Consider the following 21450-nt stretch of genomic DNA (forward strand, 5'->3'; position numbering starts at 1 on the left):
TATTGAATGCCTTAGCCGATTTTGAATCTGTTGTCTGTAACTCTTCATATCCTCTTATCTCGATTTTTTTGTTAGCGCCATTCAATATTTCTTTCATTGACAAACCATTTCGTAAGTCGACTAACCTTTGATTCATTGATAAAAAAACAAAACGCAAGAATGTTGTGTTTGAATTTTGAAGAAGGTAAATAAAAACAGTCTAACTGTAAGTGATCATTTCTTGTTTTCGTCGTGCACGCCGCCCAACTCTCAGACTTTCGTTACCTTGGTGATCTGATTAAAATTGAACTTGGGTATCTTCAAGGAAATTCATGGTTCCTTGTCTCGCATATATCTTTATCACCCAATCGCAGCTACCATATGCAGCCGAGTTGAAGGAATTTTTCTCTGTGAAAGCGTGCGACAGAAAGAAAGAACCTATGAGGAGGTAATATTGAAAACAATGACGAGAAGGCATCAGAAAAAAACTGAGCTGATTTTACAGATCATCGAATTAGTTAAATTTTCTTTTCTTTTGCTGATAGAAATGATTTGTTTCCATCCTCATATCATCCCATCCATCCATCACCATCAAGAGATTGATGCGCTCCAGATTTTGACGCGTCGTGCTCGGATTTTAAGAGGGCATCGCAGCTTTACATCAAATCATCCTCTCAATCTGCGTCTGCATGCAAGGTCGCCGTTTTCTCTCTCATCCTCTCCCGGCTTCCCTTCCCAGAATCCAGTTCCTCCTCTGCAAGAGTTCCCTTCCCTGCCACTGCTCTAACTCGCTCCATTATTAAATGCAAATTCCTTTCTCTCGTCTCTACTCCCGCAGCTCGTTTTCTGGACCCTTCTTTCCTTTCCAAGCTGGCTTGGAAACAAAATAGAGACCCTGTCCTCCCTCGTCTAACAGCCAAATAATGAAAATTCTTCCTTCTCCGGTTCGGTTTGGAAACCGAACCAATGAAGCAAAGGTTCAGTCCTTTCTACTCGATACTCGTCCGATATATGATCAGCAGTGTGAATACTGAACAGCGGACCGGATTGATCGTAGAAGATTGGACACATGGCGAGTTTTTCTTACTTCTTACAGTTGAACCGAAGGGTCTGGCTTGCAAGGCGTAAGTGGTCCCGGTTCCGGTTTATATGTTAAAAAAGTTAGAATGAGAAAAAATAAAAAATAAAAAAAAGGGTTGACCTGGGTTGAATTATTAACTGTTGAGAAGTAGAAAAGGCCAAAGAGCACGCAGCCCTAGAGAGATATATGAACTGTACAAAATCGCGCGTGACGACAACCTTAAGTCAGCCGCCGCCTGCCTATTTCCCTGCCGTTTTCTCAGCTCCCATCCGACGCCCTGAGGCGAAGGAGGTGCGCATTGCGCGTCATTCCCTCGGCTGGCTTTCACTCTTCAGAGGTAAAGCAGTATTAAGGAACCAAACAGGGATCGGCGTCGGAGTGAGAGAACTGTTTGAAGTGTCGCGGCGATTGGTACGGCGGAGGGAGAGGAAGGGGAGGGGGTTGCGGAGTGCGGAGTGCGAAGTGCGAAGTGTGGGAGAAGAGGGCATCATGATTATGTGTTGTCGCCATCGACGTAACGATTGAGGTTGACGTGATAAGATAATATGATAGTAGGGGGGGAGTTTGATGATCGATCTCTGGTTTCTCGTTTCTGAACTGATCTGATTGGGAAATATCGTATCAGATGGCGATTGACAGGATTCGCAGCTCGGATTCGACGTGAACGGACCTCGCGCTGGTGGAGATGAGCGCCGGGGGGCCACAGCGTCCTTCGATTGTCGACTGTAATAAATTATTGTGTGTTTTTTAGATGTTTTATAAGTTAATATTTAAAAATAATAATAATTAAATGTATATTAAGATAATAATAATCATAAGGGTTAGCGAGGAGCGATGCGGATGAGGCAGCGGAGTTCAGTACGGGACTCTGTTTTTAAGTTTTAAGAAATAAATATTTGGCCGCAGTCCTCACCAACGACGCGTCCTGTCGCGTCTTGTCTCGTCCACTTCTTGTCATTTAATATGCTTACTTCTTTTTCTCTCGGGAGGAAAATGTTTTCCCCTGTTTTTCTTTCCTTTGGCTACTCCTGTACACGTCGATTGTCCGCGGAAGTTTCCAACTAATCAATATCTTGGAATTTTTTTCCAATTGAAAAATAATTTGGATGTGTATTGATTGACACTGCCCACTGGATATTTGAGTCGATCTATAAAAAGCATATTGATTGACACACAAATACGTGGCCACCCTACACCGTAATCCTTTAAACATCCCATCATGATTATATTAATTTATAAAATTATGTAAATATTTATATGCATCTAACTGTTGTTACTTTAGTGCGACATATATAATTAACGTGCGTTCCAAAAAATATAAAAAATTTATATATATATATATATATATATATATGTTAAAACAATATCATCTATGTACACTATCAAAAGTATGATTTCCTTGTTAGTGTGTTTCACAAATATAAAGTGATCCATAAAACACTTATTACAACCAAGTGATTATTTCAGACTAATCAAAATTTCCCTTAACTCCTCATCAACCTCAAAATCAAGTGATCGATTCATATAGATCTATTCTTGGAAATCTCCCTTGAGAAAAAAACATTTTTGACTATGAGTTGATGATATAAGGATATATATGGAATTAAGTTTGGCTACTTTGAGAAAATGTTTATTCTTCATCAATACTATAGTGGTATATTTTTTTACTATGAATCTGGCATTTAGTTGTGTAATGCTGCCATCCACATTGCGTTTTAACCTTAAATACCAACTTACATCCTACAACTTTTGTTTTGAACTCGAAAGACAACCAACTCCAAAGTCTAATGAATTATGTAAGGGTGTCATATCTTCTTTCATTGATGATCTCTAACTTGGATACTTAAGGGCCTTCTTGATATGATTAAGGAAGATACACCAAAGAAATAAATGCACAACTAGGACACAATCCATGGGATAGACATAAAATTTGAGATAGGACCAAGTAGTAAGTGCAGGTTTTTTATTCTTTTCAAATGGCTATGGGTCTTGTATATAAAGCAAAGCAGGACCAAACATTATGAAGAATAAAAAATAGGAGCACTAACTGAACTTATAGGGATCTATAGAGTCCACAAGGGGTTGAACAACCGAGAGAGCAAAATTCTCAAGTGGTGAATGTCGTGGAAAAGGGGATGGGATATCTTGTAGAGAATCATCCAATGACATTATGGGTCTGGGCATAGCGGTAAGAGGAGGATAACATTAGCCGACATAAACAACTTTTATTATTTTCCCTTTCTAACAGTAATTAGTAGTACAAATTGAAAGTCTACTACCACTGGTTCCAATTAGAGGGAAAACTCAAACATCACTTATCAGTGGGATTTAAATGACTCAAACACGAGATGAGTGGAACAACATATTTCGGCGAGTGAGAGGATAAAGAGTACAACTCATCAGATTATGTCTGCACAGATTTTGCCTGTTTTTTTTTTTTGTAATAATAAATTAGATACTATATATAAGTTACATATTGTATTTTTAAGTGGTATAAGACCTGAATTGGATTGGCCACTTGATATAGTTTTATCTTAATTAAATTCCTTTTTCTAGATATGAAAAATGAAACCAGTGAACTGTGCTGACCGAACCGTGTGATTTGTAGATAGAATTAGTAAATCAAGCCAAAAATGCTCAAGGAACTAAAAAGCATGAGTTAATATTTTTAACTAGTCAGACCAAAGTTTAGTAAACCGCCTCAGTTAATATTTTTATTTTTATTTTTAAAAATAAATTTAGATAAAATATGAATTACTTTGTATAACATTAACGGAAACAAATGGATAATGTAGTCCGGGAGACATAATAAGAGTTGCAAGAGCTAGAGCCAAACTATAATGGCAAATACGATAAAAAAATGGGTGTTTTGGTTAGCCAACTTGGAGTTTTGGTACCACGAGTGCAGCCCGGGTAGCTGACTTAGAAAAAGACGAATGATGAGCTTGCATAGATGAGAAGCAGCTACCAGTCATATAACATCAAAATAGTTAGTAAAATAGACATAATAGTTAGCAAAACACAACAGTTAACCGACTCCTATGAGTAGGATGATGAGTTTGTTACTTTCTCGTGGCTTCATGGTGATTTTATAAACAATTCTAGTCATTCCCACCTTAGACCTTCCTAGCAAAACTAGGAGGAGAAGAAAAAGTGAAAATATTATAAAAATATTAACTTTTTAAAAATATGGAATATAATAATTAAATCAAAGAGAAAAATTAATAAAAATATTTAAATCTTAAAGAAGTAATTTTAATTAATTGATTTATTGAATTAAGATATTTTATATTTTTTATAATTAAAAAAATAGATAAATTAATTAATGAAATAAAAAAATATAATTTTCACGCTAGTTTAATCTTTAACATGGTTATAATTTTGAATAATGTTCTATATTATTATTTTTAATATAATTATTTATTTATTTTAAATTACTTATTATAATTATTGATCTCAATATTTAACTTGCTTATTTAAACTATTGTAAAATAAAATATTATTATTCTAACTTATTCCATCTCCAAAGGAAACAAGAGAAAAGGGGAGTACAAAAAAAAGAAAAAGAGAAGAGATAAAAAGAAAAGGATAAAATAAAATAAAAAATAAAATAAAAAGTGAAAAAGGAAAAATGTGAGCAAGAAAAAAATACGAAAAATGAAAAAAATTAGAAACTAAAAAAATATATATATATATTTATTTTAAATACATATATAATAGTTTAAATATTTTATTTATTGGTTAATTAAAATTTCTTGAAGTATACTAATTGATGTTGGGAAAAGTAAAATTATATTTTAAAATGTAAGTAAATAAAGATAATATTAATGTAAAATAATATATATATATATATATATATATATATATATATATATTAAAATAAAAATGTAATAAATTGATTCATTATTAAGGCAAAAAAAAAACAAGAAATAGAAAATTTGTCTAAAAAGGGAAACAAAAAAGATAAGACAACTAACCTTATCAAACCTATTTATTTCCTCTCCTCTCTGCAGATACTTGTTTAAAAAAAAAAAGATAAGGTATATAATTGTATACATATTTATGTATGCCAATATAATTATTTTATGTCACGTTCCATCACCTAATTTCTTTTCTAATTCTAGTTTTTCAAATAAAGAAATAATATGAAGCCTCTGTGGTACTTTTTGATTTAAAATTTTAGGGAAATAGGATACAACTCTGAAGATAATTAGTTCTAAGATATTTAAGTTCATAAAACATAAAATTGTAAATATGTCTTTCTAGGAAACCTAGGTAAAAGTGAACTTCGCTTGGACCATATTTGTAATCATGTAATCCTCTAGTTTATTAGTTTTAAAATATTACTTATAAAAAATTATCAAAGAGTTTTCCAATATAATTCGTTTATTATCTAATTAAAATTAATAGTTTGGTCAACATTAACTCTTTTAGTTTAACCATTTTGTTTGACATTATCATTCCGGTCAAAATTAACTTTTTGTTTCTCGAGGTTTTATAGTGTTTTAGTGGGAAAAAAAAGGAATACAACACAAAAGAGAAAACACATCTTGTTAGGGAAACTAAAATAAAATATTACATAAAATTAAAGTAAAACAACAAAAAATATTGGACATAAAAATTAAGAAAAAGTAAACCTAAAAATACTAAAAATAAAATAAAATAAATAGAAAAAAAAGTAACAATATACAAAAACATAAAAATTAAAAGAAGTAAAATGATATATATATAAAAAAATAAAAATATAAAAATATTTAATAAAAATAGAAATGAAATAGATCATATTGACGAAAAAGGGGAAACGAGAAGTAGAATAAAAAATCATTAATTGATTAAAAATAAAATATAAAAGAATAAAACTTGAAAATAGAAGAAACCATTTCATAAAAATTACATCTTCACGAATAGTATAAATAGGAAAAAGATCTTCACAAGTATTCCTTTCGTAGATTCGGTACTAGGTTTAGTTAAATCTCCCTCTGTTTAAAATCCTAAATGGATTCTCAACCACTTACGATCGTTTCCTTTGTATTTAAGCAGAAAAATGAGATTGTACTGAACTAAGTGGCTGTGCCCCTCTTTTTTTTTTTTTTATAATTATGGCTTCTGTTGTTCCTGCTGAAAAGCATGTGATATGTTAAATATGCAATAACTTTTGCTTCTGTGCCTAGCGATCATTAGGTGTCACATACTAGTTGAAAGAAATATTATAATTTTCTACATCTTTCACCTAATACGAGAGTTTGGGAAACTTGAAGAAAAAACGAGAGATTTAGACTGATATATTATTTCTAATCAGCAAAGGGTCACCTACATGCCTTACAATAATGATCTAGTTGATGTTCTCGAGACATTATCAACTGATTCATGCAGTTTGGGTCAATTACAGAAGCAAATAACAAATCATTTGTTGCGCCAGGAGATTAATTTCTTTAGACATATTTATAATTTAGCTTATAGTAGTTCATCTTCATCGTCGTATTCAAGATTATAAGGCCGTCACGAAAGCGAGAACGATAGGAAACTTACACTCGGACATGTGCGTCTTGTGAATGAAAGTATTTCTGAACAGATTCTGCAAGAATTTTGAGTATGCCAAACCTTAAGAAGAAGAATAATCTTCAAGCTGATTCGGCGAGGAGGAAAGGAGAATCATAGACTTTCTGCAACTGGTTCGACCGGAAGGAGAACGAGATGATAAAGAAGTCAAAAGATTTTTTTTTTTTTTTAAAGGGTGAGAAAGACGCTGTGCATCGATTTTGCTATTAAAATCGAAGGTAAAAAATATCATCCCCTTCCTCTAATTTTGCTTCCAAAATTTATAAAGTTCCCCTTCCTCCTCGATTTCTATTAAAAAAAAAAGACAGGAGGGCTTTGAAACTCATGGAAATAGCTTATTTGTTTTGAATCCTTTTTGCTTTTTGCAGGCTCTAATCTGTCGCAGTGAATGGCATGACCACCTGGGATGGGCTCTTCTTCAAAAGAAAACAAAAAAAAAAAAAAAAAAAAAAAAAAAAAAAAATCCGAAGAAGCCTTGTTGCACATTGGCAGGGGGGAAAACACTTCTGACTTTCGATACTTCCGCGATAGGCAGTTACATACGCTCGTTTCCTTCTGTGTGTTTCATGTTGCGGCTCTCCTGCTCCATAAACACGCGTCCTTCCTCCTTTTAGCTTCCCAGAGAGAATCCCAGAAGGGGAAGGTGGGGGACAGGTGAGGACGGTATGGTGAACGGAGAAGCGAAGGGAGCGTGGAACTTCAGGCTCACTGTGGACGCCGATAACGCCGGCCCGCTTACCATTAGGTGCGTCGTGAATGCTATCATGTCAAACATCGATAGTGGTGATTCGAGGCCGGTGATTCCTCTCGGCCGTGGAGACCCCTCGGCTTTTCCATGTTTTCGAACGACTCCCGTAGCAGACGAGGCGATAGTGTCTGCTGTGACCTCTGCCAAGTACAATTGCTATTCTCCTACAGTTGGGATTCTTCCTGCTAGAAGGTAATCGGATACTAAAGCTTTCTTTCAGTCCTCTATAGTGTTTGTCCTCTGCTCAATTAATTTCTATCTCATTTGTTTTGCCAGTTTTGAGTGTTTAGACTTGATTCAGACGTATTTATTCATCTTTATTCCTTTCATTTCGATAGGGCGATTGCAGATTACCTAAACCGTGACCTTCCATACAAGCTGTCTCCCGATGATGTCTTCCTCACTCTTGGTTGCTCACAGGCCATTGAAGTCATTCTAGCCGTCCTAGCCCGGCCTAAAGCAAATATTTTGCTTCCACGGCCTGGCTTTCCATTTTATGAAGCCCGTGCTGCTTATTGTGGGCTTGAAGTGCGGCATTTTGATCTGCTCCCAGATCAAAATTGGGAAGTTGATCTTGGTGCAGTTCGAGCTCTGGCAGACAAAAACACAGTCGCTATGGTCATTATCAATCCTGGAAATCCATGCGGAAACGTCTTCACCTACCAGCACTTGTCCAAGGTTCAGTGCTTCTGCATACTGTGACTTTTTCAGTTTTAGGAGCAGAAAGTTGGTAAGGTCTTGATCTTGGTTTCTTTGTTGTATTTTAGGTTGCAGAAACAGCAAAGGAGCTTGAAATTCTTGTTATTGCCGATGAAGTCTACGAACACATCACATTTGCGACCAATCCATTTGTGCCAATGGGTACGTTTGGTTCAGTTGTTCCAGTGGTGACCCTTGGGTCTTTATCAAAGAGATGGCTTGTGCCGGGCTGGCGGATGGGTTGGCTCGTGACAAGTGACACTCATGGGGTTTTAAAAGAAACCAAGGTGCTTTGATGCCTTTCTTCTCTTTTCCCTTGCTTAAAAGGGTTCTCACTATTAAGTTTGTTAATGTGATTGTATCTCTTGATTTCTACACTTACAGATTGTTGATTCTATTAAGAGTGTCCTCGATATAACGTCAGAACCTGCAACCTTTATTCAGGTTTGTTTGTAACTTCCACTTCACTCTGACCCTCTTTCTTTCCCCTTACAAAATGGGTGTCATTCCGTCCTACAATCCAATTATGAAGAATCCAGCAAAAATGTCACCCATGCATGTATCTCTCAATGCTCTGTGCAATGAGACTGGGTAGTGACATAAATGCTTACCATCCTCAAAACCCATCAAAATTATATTCAATTCTGTTGTGTTAAGAATAGACTTACATGGATTAGTGAGAACAAAGATCTTGAGTTTATTAATTGGGAAAAAAACTTCCTAAGTTTGCTAGTTATTATATGATGGGTCTTGGACCCAACTTTACATAGTATCAGAACATGTACTCATATTTAGGTCTCCACCCAAATTATCCACATATAAAGCAACGAAAGAGTGTTTAAGGGAGAGTGTTGAGAATAGTCCTACATGGATTAGTGAGAACAAAAATCTTGAATTTATTAGTTAGGAAAGAAGTTTCCCAAGTTTTCTAGTTATTTTAGGATAGGCTTTGGACCTAACTTTACATGGTATTAAAAGAAAGCCTACACGTTGAAGGAGAGTGTTGAGAATAGTCCTACATAGATTAGTGAGAATAAAGATTTTGAGTTTATTAGTTATGAATTTTTTTTCTAAGTTTCTTAGTCATTTTGTGAAAAATCTTGAGTTTATTAGTTGGAAAAAAAGTTTTCTAAATTGACTAGTCATTTTGCGATGGGCTTTAGACTCAACTTTTACATGTTGCACGCAAGCTGTCCTAGCCTCATCTCCCATTAATATGTTGCCAATCCTGTGGTAATCTATGTCCTTGCAGATCCCATTAATAGGTATCAATTTGCAATTGCTATGTAATTAGAGTTTATTTGTATTGTTAAGTTTGTTAGTTATAGGTGTCATGTACCAGGGAGCACTTCCCGAAATCCTTGAGAACACAACTGAGGATTTTTTCAGCAAGACAATTGAGACACTGAAGATTACAGCAGACATCTGCAACAATAAAATAAAGGAAATAAACTGCATCAGCTGTCCAAAAGAACCCGAAGGGTCGATGTTTCTTATGGTTAAGCTGAACTTGTCACTTTTGGAGGGCATCAAGGATGATATGGATTTTTGCCTCAAGCTTGCCAAAGAAGAGTCCGTCGTCATTCTGCCCGGTGAGCTTCACTCACTAAAACTTCCCAGATCTTTTTCTTGATTTCCTGTTGCCTTGTGAGGTCGAGACTAAACATTGAGATCACTGCAGGAATTTGTGTTGGACTGAAGGGTTGGCTTCGTCTTAATTTCGCTGTTGAGCCATCTTGTCTTGAAGATGGCCTTGAAAGACTCAAATCCTTCTGTCAGAGGTATCAAAAAGTGTAACTAGGTAGGTAGTGAAAAGCAATTCCTAGACAGCGATGAATATGATTTTTTACCTAAATCGTTAATCTGCCCGTTCAGTAAATGTAATTGATCCAAAGCGTAGTTGGAACCCTGGAATCCTCTACAACTTGCATATTTGCTTAGTAACTCCAGGGGTTTCCTTCAATCTTGTCCCCTTCCTTAGGGTTTTATGTCGTTGCCTACGGACTTGTTCAAAAATGCACTTTTTTTTTTCTTTCATTTTTTTGTGATTTATGGATCATTTAGTTTATCACACTAACTATTAGCATTAGTGTTTGTCACTAGTTAACTATGTAAGGCTGCGTTTGGTATTGTTTTACGGTACAACATTTTTCTAAAGTAAGAACAAGGCTTATGAAATGATATCCTCAAAATAAAGCTTCGTTTGAGAACATAATTACACTAACTATTTTATTATGTTATTGGAGCTTTACATCAGGGATGGAAAACCATTTCTCTTAAGGCTATGTTTGGAATACAACAAGTGGAGAGAAAAGAAAATGAAGAGAAGAGAAAGTGAGAGAGAAGAAAATTCTGAAAGTTTCTTTTTCTTTTCTTTTCTCCCCAAATTTCATCATTTTGTAAGAGCAAATTATTAAGTAAGAGAGAAAGTGATTTTTCTCCTATTTTCTATTATCTCAATGATTATTTGTTTCCAAACAATAGAAAATATATTTCTTTTCTTTTTTGTGGGTTTCAAACAGGCCCTTAGGGTCCTTGGAACCCCATAGAAAAGAAAAGAAAAAAATATATGAGATTTTGACCATTATTATTTCAAAAAATAATTAGTGAAAAAGAGAATTTGATCATTACTTTATTTTTTAACTATTTTTTAAAATAATAATGATAAAAATTTTTATTTATTTTTCTTTTCTAAGGGTTACAACAGCCCCATGGAGAAAAAAAAGGTTATGAATTAAGAGCAGGCCAGTCTTTTTGGAGTTGATGAAGATCTTTAAGACATGATAAGTTTTGCCACTCTTTATTTACAATGTCGCTTTGTTAGTCCCAACTCTTTGGCATGATCCAAACGTGTCACGTATTGAGTAAAATAATGTTAATCAAGAACATTTTGTTACATAAATATCGTAGAGTTTGTTGTCATCAAGAAGAGGTTAAAAGGGTAAGAAACACTGAACATATAATGTCCCTTGTCCAGTATTCAATATTTTTACAATTTATTTTATTTATTTTTTCTGATTTTACTAAATTTGATAAGATCTTATTTGTTTTGAATTTGAAAATTTTAATTTTATTTATTAATAGATAGTAACGATATATTGAAAGTAGTTTTGAAGATGAATTAATAAATCCTCCTGCTATTTTCCCTTTCTTCTTCTAATTCTCTGTCCTTCTCACGTCTACTTCTATTTTCATTTCCCCTATTTTTTTATTGTCTATTTTATCTTCCTTCTCTTTTCTAATTCTAGCAGCTAATCAATAATCGATGGCAACAATTGAAATTACGTACACTTTCGGATATCTTTTTGAAGCATTTTTGGGGATTCAAAGAGGGGCTAGATTCATGGTACGGGGATTTCCCCGTCCTACTCGGCTCTCTTGCATTTTTTTATGGAGTAGGTGGTATTTTCTTTCCCTTTCAACAAAAAAAAAAAAGCTACCTGTTTGTCATGTTGATTGTTGGTATTACCTGGTTGCCAAAGGAATATATCCTTACCACTATTTTATATTAATTGATCATTTATTATTTTAGATATAATATTAATAAGAAAATGACAAAATTTGATCACACATTGACTAACAATTTCTGTTTTATCTATTAAAAATTAGTATTGGACAAGTTGTAAAAGAAAGGAGATTTTTATTATAGAGGGAGGTTTTTTTTTTTTTTAATTTATAAACTACTTGATCCAGGGATCCTAGTCCCAATGTAAAGCAATCAGATTCTCATCCAAAAACCAGTGCAAGGAGGATCTTAGTTGACTCTGAAGAGGGACAAGGACCTAGTAGATTTGGAAGGAAGGGCAACAAGTACAAAGGTGACAAGCATAGTTCTACAAATCACAAGGATTATAAAAAGAACACGATCTTATAGTAAATGTTTTAATTACAAAAAAAAATAGTTGTAACAAATCAAATTTTCCTAATTTGAAGAAAAGCGAAAAACACTTACCATGATAAGATAACTACTTCATATAGTAGTGACTTTGATTTAAAAAATGATTTACTACTGACATATGAAGTTGCACTAAAGGAGAAGAACAATGTGTTGTTCTTAGATATTGGTTGTAGCAATCACACAATGGGGCAGTGAGTGACAATGGTAGTTAAATTCAATAAAGAAAGCAAAATTCCAATGAAGGGAAGGGCAAAGGTTAGATTTGTTGGATCAAGATCTTAACAAACAAAAAAAATTAGTCATGGCCCGTGGGCTCAAAATTTTGTATACATTAAAATGACATCCCCCCCCCTAAGCCACACACATTTATTTATAGTATGATAAAGTTTCCTAATTACATTGTAATTAAAATTCCTAACCACCCAATTACTCCCAATTATAACTTATTAAAATAAACATCAAGAAAATTTAAGGCAAAACAATAACTAAAAATTAGGAAACTAAACACTCATTGTTTTATTTCTCCCTTGCTCTCTTACGTGCCCCCCGCTTTCTTTCTTAAGTTGATTTCTCTTGTAAGACTTGTACTTTCATGATACTCTTCTTGGACTCTATAAAATTAGCTTGTTTCATACTCCTCAAATTGGAGTTTGTAACCCCTGGTTGGAGAGAAAAAAATTTCGAGTCTTTAATATCCTATATTCCTCTTTCTTCAATACTTTTGGCTACAAATTCTTCTTCTTCCATTCTTCATCTTACATAGATGCGCTTGTCATCAACTCTGATAAAAACTCTCACCATCACTATTGAAACTCTTTTTTGTAAACTCCTCCAACACCTCCTTCCTTTGTACTTCTTTAACTACACCCATTCAACTAGGGGATGCACGACACCCAAAAACCCAACTTGTCCTTAACTAATATAAGAGAAGAAATCTTACTCCTAGCCAAATAACCTCATACTCTAATAAATAAGAGGATCAAAATCTACCAATCATTGACACAAGAAATCAACATCTTATTGATTTCCTAACTCGTGGCAACCCCTTACAATGACAAAAATAGAAGTCAAAGAAGAAGGACATGTTCATCAACTTTAGTTAGATGTGCTACTTTCTACAACAATAAAAACACAAGTACACCCTTCAATTCTTTAGATAAGTCATGTCACAAAGTATTATTGTGCGTAATGAGCGTGGGGGCATTACTTTGAAGTAATGAAAAATAAAACTAATTGAAAATACTACTGGAGGTTTCGTACCCTACCCATGAACACACATTACTCATCCCATACACGTAAGCATAGACTACCAAGCGAGGTTGAAGGTTTCTAATTAAAAAAATTCTTTTCAACGTATTGTTAGCCGCTACTTGGATGAAGAGTCCTAAATGCACAAAAAAACTCTTACTTCAACTTTTCACACTACAAATATTTAAGAGTATATTTACAAAGAGTCTATGTCTTATAACAATTGATGATAAGTTCTAGTGTAACCGCAACTGTAGGCATCTAGGTTAAAAAACTGAGTGTCCTATTGCAATTGGGGCACAATCTCATGTCTTGAAACAAAATAGCAAGTGAAAACTCACACGAAAAAAGAGAACCATGACTTGTTTCTATGAATTCAATAGTTAGAAAGTTTGTACATTTAGAAAACATATTTAAAGGAAAGGAAACTTAACTTATGGAATAAAGATTAGATTGACACAAACTCAAAGTGACAAAGATATTTATAAAAAAGAAAAAAAAGAAACTAGCATGTATGCATAAACTCAACAATAGCAAGTGATATTCTTGTATGAAAGGGAAACCTACGACTAATCTCTCCAAAATAATGATCAAATTAGGAATTCATACAACATCCCTTGGGACTAAGGAGATATATCTCTCTTGAGGGGATGTATCCCTCCTGAGAGGATGTATCTCTTCTAAGAGGATGTGTCCTTATGAAAAGTCATTAGTGCACCCTTTGAAAATCTATATAAACCTCCATGGTCTTACAAGTGAGGCTAAGGCTATTTGCACACCCAGTCTGGCTGAACGGGAGCAAGCTTATCACTTGTAAACGAAGTATAAAAGATTATCTTGTGTACTTCAAGTTCTGTTTATATTCTTCAAGATGAAAGGTACGCTCTCTTTATTCTTCTTATTTCAATTCTATGATATATGTATGGTTTTCATGATAATGGAATTATGGAGGATTTAATATCTATTTTCTATGATGTTTATATTATTATTAGACATGAAGTCTAACAAATACAAGTGATTAATGCCTCTGCTGGTATCATAGAGATAGATTATAGGTTTCTATATTTTTCCATAATTTTTTTGAAAATTTTGGCTATTTATTAGTGAATGAAAATAAGCCTAATTTAGGCTTATTAGGTTCTGGCGCCGAAGGCGGGCCTGCTGTGTGCGGGCTACTGTGCGCGGGCTACTGTGCGCGGGCCTGCTATATGAGGGCTATTGTGCACGGGCCTGCTGCGCGGGCTACTGTGCTCGGGCTGCTGGCCACGGGCCTGCTGCGCGGGTTACTGTGCGCGGGCTGCTGGCCACGGGCCTGCTGGTGCAGGCTTGTGCGGTCCGGGTCGGTGATGACCCAGAACCATGAACCAAACCGTGTTTTTACTAATATAATGAACCAGAATGTGTTTTAAGGGTTTATTATTACCCAAAATTGTATTTTGAATAGGATTTCCATGTTATTTGGCTATTTGAAGTATTTATAATTCGTGTTATTGCATGCCTTGTTATATATTTATGTATTTGTATGTGAAAATTAACTTAATTATATAATTTGCAAAATCCCCAAAGGGTAATGCATTTTGTATAAATTAAATTAATTTTATGTGTGTTTATTTTGAGTATAATTTGTTTTATGAGTTATATTAATTTTATTATATGATTAGCAAAATCCCCAAAGGGTAATGCGAATTGTATAAATTAGATTAGTATGTTGTAAATTAATTCATATGAATCCCCAAAGGGTAAGTATGAATTAATTTATTTGTTTGTTTGTTGGTTTGTGATTGTTGGTTGTTTATCATGTGTGGAATGATTTGCCTAGTAACTCTCATGAATCCCCAAAGGGTAAATGGGAGTACTAGATGGTTGAAATGATTCTATAATTACGTATGTTCTCCCAAATATTGAAATATTTCCTGGATGACAGGAATATCCAGTAGTGGACATAATTTTGCTGAGTCCCTAAAGAAAAATGTACTTGATGGGACTAATTATGTGAACTGGTCACAACGGGTTGACTTAATGCTACGAGGCTATAGGTTTGATAAGATTATCAAAGTGGATACTCCTCCTCAAAGACCTTCCCGAATAAACTACCCTGATAATCTGAAACAATATAAGAAGGACCTTAGAAAATTCAAGGAATGGGATAATGCTAATGAAATTTCTGGGTCACATATTCTTGGGGCTCTAAGTGAGACTCTCTTGATGACTTATTTTCATGTCCCCACTACAAAAGAGATTCTCGACCAGATTGAGGCTAAATATGGTAAAAAGTCGTCTACTCACATCAATAACTTATGGCAAAAGTTCACTCGTGCCAAATGGGAAGAAAATGCTGATGTGAGAAAACATGTAAATGACATGCTTGCCATGGCAGATGAGTTACAATATCATGGTAGACCAATGGATGAAGAAACTAAAGTGGTCACCATTATCAACTCTTTACCCAAATCTCTCAAATATATTCAAGACTTTTATTCTTTGTCCAAGACAAAGTGGACTATATTTGATTTGGTTAATATGATCGACCACCAATCCGAAAGACTCAATCCAAGTATTGAGTTAAATAAACCTTCACCTAGTGCTAACGTAGTTTTGAAGCCGAAGAAAAAGAATTTTAAGAAGAAGGGAAAGAACTTTCGATTTCAAAACTTCAAGGACAAAAAGGTCAATCAATAAAGGGTTGAAGTACATGCAAATCAACGTGTTTGCTTCTTCTGCAATAAGCCAGGACATATAAAGAAGTATTGTAGGGCTTTGAAAACCATGCAAGAAGGGCAACATGCGAACACCAGTGAGTCCTTATCTCTTGAAACTTGTACTATTTATATCAAGCCTTTTAGTTGGTGGGCTGATTCTGGTGCAACTGTTCATGTATCGAATGAGTTGCAGGGTTTCAAGGAGCTAAAAAAGATTGAGGACAAAACAAACTTTATTTACATGAGAAATGATGAAAAGGCCATTGTGGAAGGCGTGGGCACTTACCGGCTAAAGCTTGTTGATAATAAGTTTTTTGATTTAGAAGATTGTCTTTATGCTCCTTCTATGAGAAGAAGTCTATTATCTGTATCTTGTTTTGAGAAACTTGGATTTACATTTTACTTTAGAAATGGAAAGTTTCTTATGTTACAAGATGATAAAGTTATTTTGAGAGGTTTTTGAAATTCTGGTCTATATCAATTGCAATTTAGTGGAAATATGGTGTTCAATGTTTCTACTTCTTTGGATATTAAAGAAAATGAATTGTATTTGTGGCATTTACGACTAGGGCATATAAACAAGGATAGAATTACAAAACTTGTGACACAAGGATTATTGAAAAATCTTTCACATAATGATTTTCCTATTTGTGAGTGTTGTATATATGGGAAAATGATAAAGATACCCTTTCCATCCAAAGGCTCAAGAAGTTCTCATGTTTTGGATATTATTCATTCTGATATATGTGGACCTATGAATGTGGATACTCGTAATGGTCATTCGTATTTTATCACATTTATAGATGATTTCTCAAGATATGGAAGAGTATATTTACTGCATAGAAAAAATGAGGCCTTAAATTATTTCAAAACCTTCAAATTGGAGGTAGAAAATGCCACAGGAAACAAGATCAAAATATTGCACACCGACAGAGGTGGAGAGTATTGTTCGGAGTTATTCTCTGAATTTTGCAAGTCAAACGGGATTATCCATATGTTTAGCATGCCTTATACACCTGAACAGAATGGTATTGCTGAAAGGAGAAATCGAACCTTACTAGAGATGGTAAGATCTATGATGGTACTTGCAAATTTGCCAATATCCTTTTGGGGCGAAACATTATTGACAGCTACCTATATCTCAAATAGAGTGCCTTCAAAGTCGGTTGAGAAAACACCTTATGAGGTATGGTCACGCAAAACTCCTAGTCTTAACCATTTTAAAGTATGGGGATGTGTTGCTCATGTTTTAAAACTTGATCCTAAGGACAAATTGAAGGCTAAGACTCGAAGATGTTTATTCGTTGGGTACTCTGAACATTCGAAAGGATATAGGTTATATGATCCCAAGGAGAAGGTGATTATTGAAAGTGGACATGTAAAATTCATTGAGGATAGATTTGATTGTGATGAAGATTTAGGTATGAAGTCTCACTTGGAAGAATGTGTTGAAATGTCTTCTTCTGAATCTCCTTCTAATATAGAGAATTCTACCCAAATGGATATTCGAAGAGGGACTAGAGAAAGAAAACCTAGTCAACTCTTATCATCTTCAGATTTTTATACCTATGCTGGAGAAACTTATGAAAGAACAAAGTTGAATGAAGATGTTACTGATCCTGACACTTACGAGGAAACACTCCTTGATGTGGATTCCGACAAGTGGAAGTCGGCAATGGAAGAAGAGATGGACTCTATGTATAAAAATGAAGTTTGGAAACTTGTTGATCCTCCTACATCGGTTAAGCCCATTAAGTGCAAGTGGATTTTTACAAGGAAGAGAAATGTTGAAGGGAAAGTTGAAAGATTCAAAGCTCGTCTTGTTGCCAAGGGTTTTACTCAACAATACGGGATTGATTATGATGAAACATTCTCTCCTATTGCAAGAATACAGTCTATTCGAGCTCTCCTGGCATTGGTAGCATATTATGACTATGAGTTGTTCCAAATGGATGTTAAAACTGCTTTTCTAAATGGAAATTTGGATGAGAAGATTTATATGGAACAACCACGTGGATTTGTTAGATCTGGAACTGAAGCAAAAGTGTGTAAGTTGGACAAGTCTATTTACGGTTTGAAACAAGCCTCAAGATTATGGAAAATCAAGTTTAATAAAGCAATTACAACGTATGGTTTTACTCAGAATCCAGAAGATCACCGTGTTTATATAAAAACAGTGGGAGATCGCATTGCTTTTCTTACTTTATACGTAGATGATATTTTATTAGCCGGGAATGATATTCAGTTACTCCAAGGTATAAAGACATGGTTGTTTCAGACATTTGATATGAAAGACCTTGGGGAAGCTTCTTATATTCTCGGCATTAAAATTCTACGGGATAGATCTTTGCGAAAATTGAGTTTGTCTCAAGAGAAGTATATCGACACTCTTCTGGATCGGTTTCACATGTCTAACTGTATACAAGGTAAAGTACCTTATGATAACACTAAAAAGATGAGCCATGTGGATTGTCCTTCTCACCTCAAAGATAAGTTGGACAAATCTAAGTATCCATACGCTTCTGCTGTGGGGAGTTTTATGTATGCTCTTTTATGTACAAGACCTGATCTTGCTTATGCTGTTGGGATTCTTAGCCGGTTTCAGGCTAATCCAGGTTTCACTCATTGGGAAGGGGTAAAATGGGTAATGCGCTATCTAAAAAGAACAAAGTCATATGATTTGACTTATCAAGCGGACAAGTTGGAATTGGTTGGTTATTCCGACTCAGATTATCAAGGATGTGTTGATACCCGAAAGTCTACTTCTGGTTTTATCTTTATGTTTGGAGGAGGTGCCATTTCTTGGAAAAGCAAGAAACAAGATTGTGTCGCGCAATCCACCATGGAGGCAGAATATGTGGCTATGAACTTAGCTACAAGGGAAGTTGTCTATCTTCGCAAATTCTTGCGAAGTCTTCTAGTGGTAGACTGTGTGGAGCGACCTATTCCTCTCTTTTGTGATAATGAATCTGCTATTGCTATCACAAAAGATCCGAAGTGTCACTCCAAGGCTAAACATATCGAAGGAAAATACCACTACATACGAGACATGCTGAGGAAGGAGGAAGTTGTTCTTTATAAGGTATCTTCTCCGGATAACTTAGCTGATCCACTAACCAAATGTCTTCCCGTGACCAGTTTCACTTTCCATGTGGGGAACATGGGTTTGATTTGTTTATAATTGATGAGACCAAGTGGGAGAACATTGTTTTGTATGCATTGTGGTCTCAATGATTTGTAATACCATGTATGTCATGACATTGTAATTTATATTCCATGGAATGAAAGAATGCATATGCTTTTGTGAGATAATATGAGTACTCAGTGTATGCCTTGAGATTCAACTTCCCTATTAGGTATGCACTTGTACGTGTATATGTGAGGGTCTCAATAAGGAATGACGGTTGAGTCTCTAAATTGTCCAGGCCAATGGGACTGCATAGGCACAGTTTCCTTTACGGCTAATACTCATGCTGGTATAGAGCTTTACCCTGAGCTCCTCAGGTAATGAGTATGCAATGGATGGTGAGATGCCTTGATGTCCAACTCTTTTATTAGGTATATACTTGTATGTATATACGGAAGGGTCTCAATAGGAAGGTTGGGTTGGATGTCTAAATTATTCAGGCCTATGGTACTAATTAGGCACAGTTACCTTAGTGGCTAATACTTGAACTGGTACAGAGCTTTACCCTGAGTTCAGGTCCGAGTATGCTATGAATGGAGACCGTTGAACTGGCAAATTTGATAAGTATGGATTTGGTTTATTCCCAAGCCTTGGATATCTAAGATATATATTGTGTAGGCCTGGGTTAACTACACATGTATATTAAAGTGTTTAAGGTAATGCCTATGGTCATGGTATGGTTTTATGTGTCAAAATTGATTTTTCATGTTTTTTTTGAAAATTGGAATTTGAAATGGATTTGAAACCAAGTGGGAGTTTGTTAGAATTATGGTTTCAAATAGATAATTTATAAAATAAAATTACCATGATATTAGAGGCGTGGGGCCCACTTCTAGATGTTGTCATTGGATGTTCAGTACAGGGAATAATGGCCAGCACATCCCCCTGTAGAGGTAGATTAAATGGGTACATTGACTTAGTGGACACATCCCTTGGGAATAAGGAGATATGTCTCTCTTGAGGGGATGTATCCCTCCTGAGAGGATGTATCTCTTCTAAGAGGATGTGTCCTTATGAAAAGTCATTAGTGCACCCTTTGAAAATCTATATAAACCTCCATGGTCTTACAAGTGAGGCTAAGGCTATTTGCACACCCAGTCTGGCTGAACGGGAGCAAGCTTATCACTTGTAAACGAAGTATAAAAGATTATCTTGTGCACTTCAAGTTCTGTTTATATTCTTCAAGATGAAAGGTACGCTCTCTTTATTCTTCTTATTTCAATTCTATGATATATGTATGGTTTTCATGATAATGGAATTATGGAGGATTTAATATCTATTTTCTATGATGTTTATATTATTATTAGACATGAAGTCTAACACAAAAGATTGAAGAAATTGTGAACTCAAGAGGACAATAGAATGTGCTTCCCCTTTAAGCTGCACACGTTTATTTTTAATATGATCGAGTTTTTCATTTACATTTTAATTACACATCCCTGCCAGCAAATTACACCTAAATATAACTTATTAAAAAAAACATTAAGGAAATGTAAGGCAAAGTAACAACTAAAACTAAGATAACTAAACATTAGAAAATTAATTACACAACTTTATTTCTCCATTGTTCTTTTACGTGCCTCCAACTTTACTTCTTGACTTGCTTTCTCTTGTGAGACTTGCACTTCCATGACACTCTCCATAGACTCCATGAAACCAATTTCTTTCACAAGAATCAATTACTTCAACAATGAAGTTTTGGACTAAAAAAAAAAAAACAGTTAAGTATGTATTTGACTACACTTGTCCAAGTAGTTCACTACTTTGAAGGTGGCACCACTCAAGCAGTCGTCTATTTAACAAAAACGTATTCGATTGAAAAAATAGAGAGTTTTTGGAATTTTTAAGAAAAGACTACATTAGCAAGACATTTTGGAAAATATTCAACCACTCCTCAAAATGTAGTAGACTACATCAAAAGAAGATAACTCTAGAAATTCAAAAGGAGTCAACTTCACCAAGCAAAGGAAAAGGAAAAGCAATTGGTAAGCATAAATAGAGACTTAATGAAGAATGAGAAACTAATGCTTGAGTTTTATAGGATTAATGAGCATTTTTGCAAATATTTTCACTAAAACTCTGAAGACAGAAATCTTTTTGAGGTTAAAGGGATGCTCAACAAGTTAGTTTGGTGTTGTTTAGCTCAAGGGAAGTTTTTTTTAGCAAAATTGGCATTTTGTTTGGAGTCTTGGAGTAATCGAAACTGTGGTTTGAATTATGTTAGAATTAAACTTCCTGTTTCAAGCAAGTTTTTGTTTTCTTTTGTTTAAATTTTATATTTTTAGTAAGATTTGATTCGCAATTAGTGTAAAGGCAGGTTTGCCTATAAATAAATAAATTTGTTGTCCGCAT

At 34.7% G+C, this 21450-nt stretch overlaps 1 protein-coding gene across 1 annotated transcript; it reads left to right on the forward strand.

The window, feature by feature from the left end:
- The first annotated feature begins 7350 nt into the window (after window positions 1-7350).
- On the forward strand, window positions 7351-9945 carry LOC137956392 (nicotianamine aminotransferase 1-like). Its single transcript, XM_068803880.1, has 6 exons — window positions 7351-7559; window positions 7706-8045; window positions 8135-8353; window positions 8451-8510; window positions 9409-9658; window positions 9748-9945. Exons 1-6 carry the CDS (start codon window positions 7384-7386, stop codon window positions 9861-9863), a joined length of 1161 nt encoding a protein of 386 aa, XP_068659981.1. The 5' UTR covers window positions 7351-7383; the 3' UTR covers window positions 9864-9945.
- Window positions 9946-21450: the final 11505 nt, after the last annotated feature.

The sequence above is a fragment of the Aristolochia californica genome, unplaced genomic scaffold, assembly GCF_029961685.1.
Source record: "Aristolochia californica isolate CCGP_79_NKW_82.1479 unplaced genomic scaffold, dmAriCali1.0.hap1 SCAF_1, whole genome shotgun sequence".
Classification (NCBI taxonomy): Eukaryota; Viridiplantae; Streptophyta; class Magnoliopsida; order Piperales; family Aristolochiaceae; genus Aristolochia; species Aristolochia californica.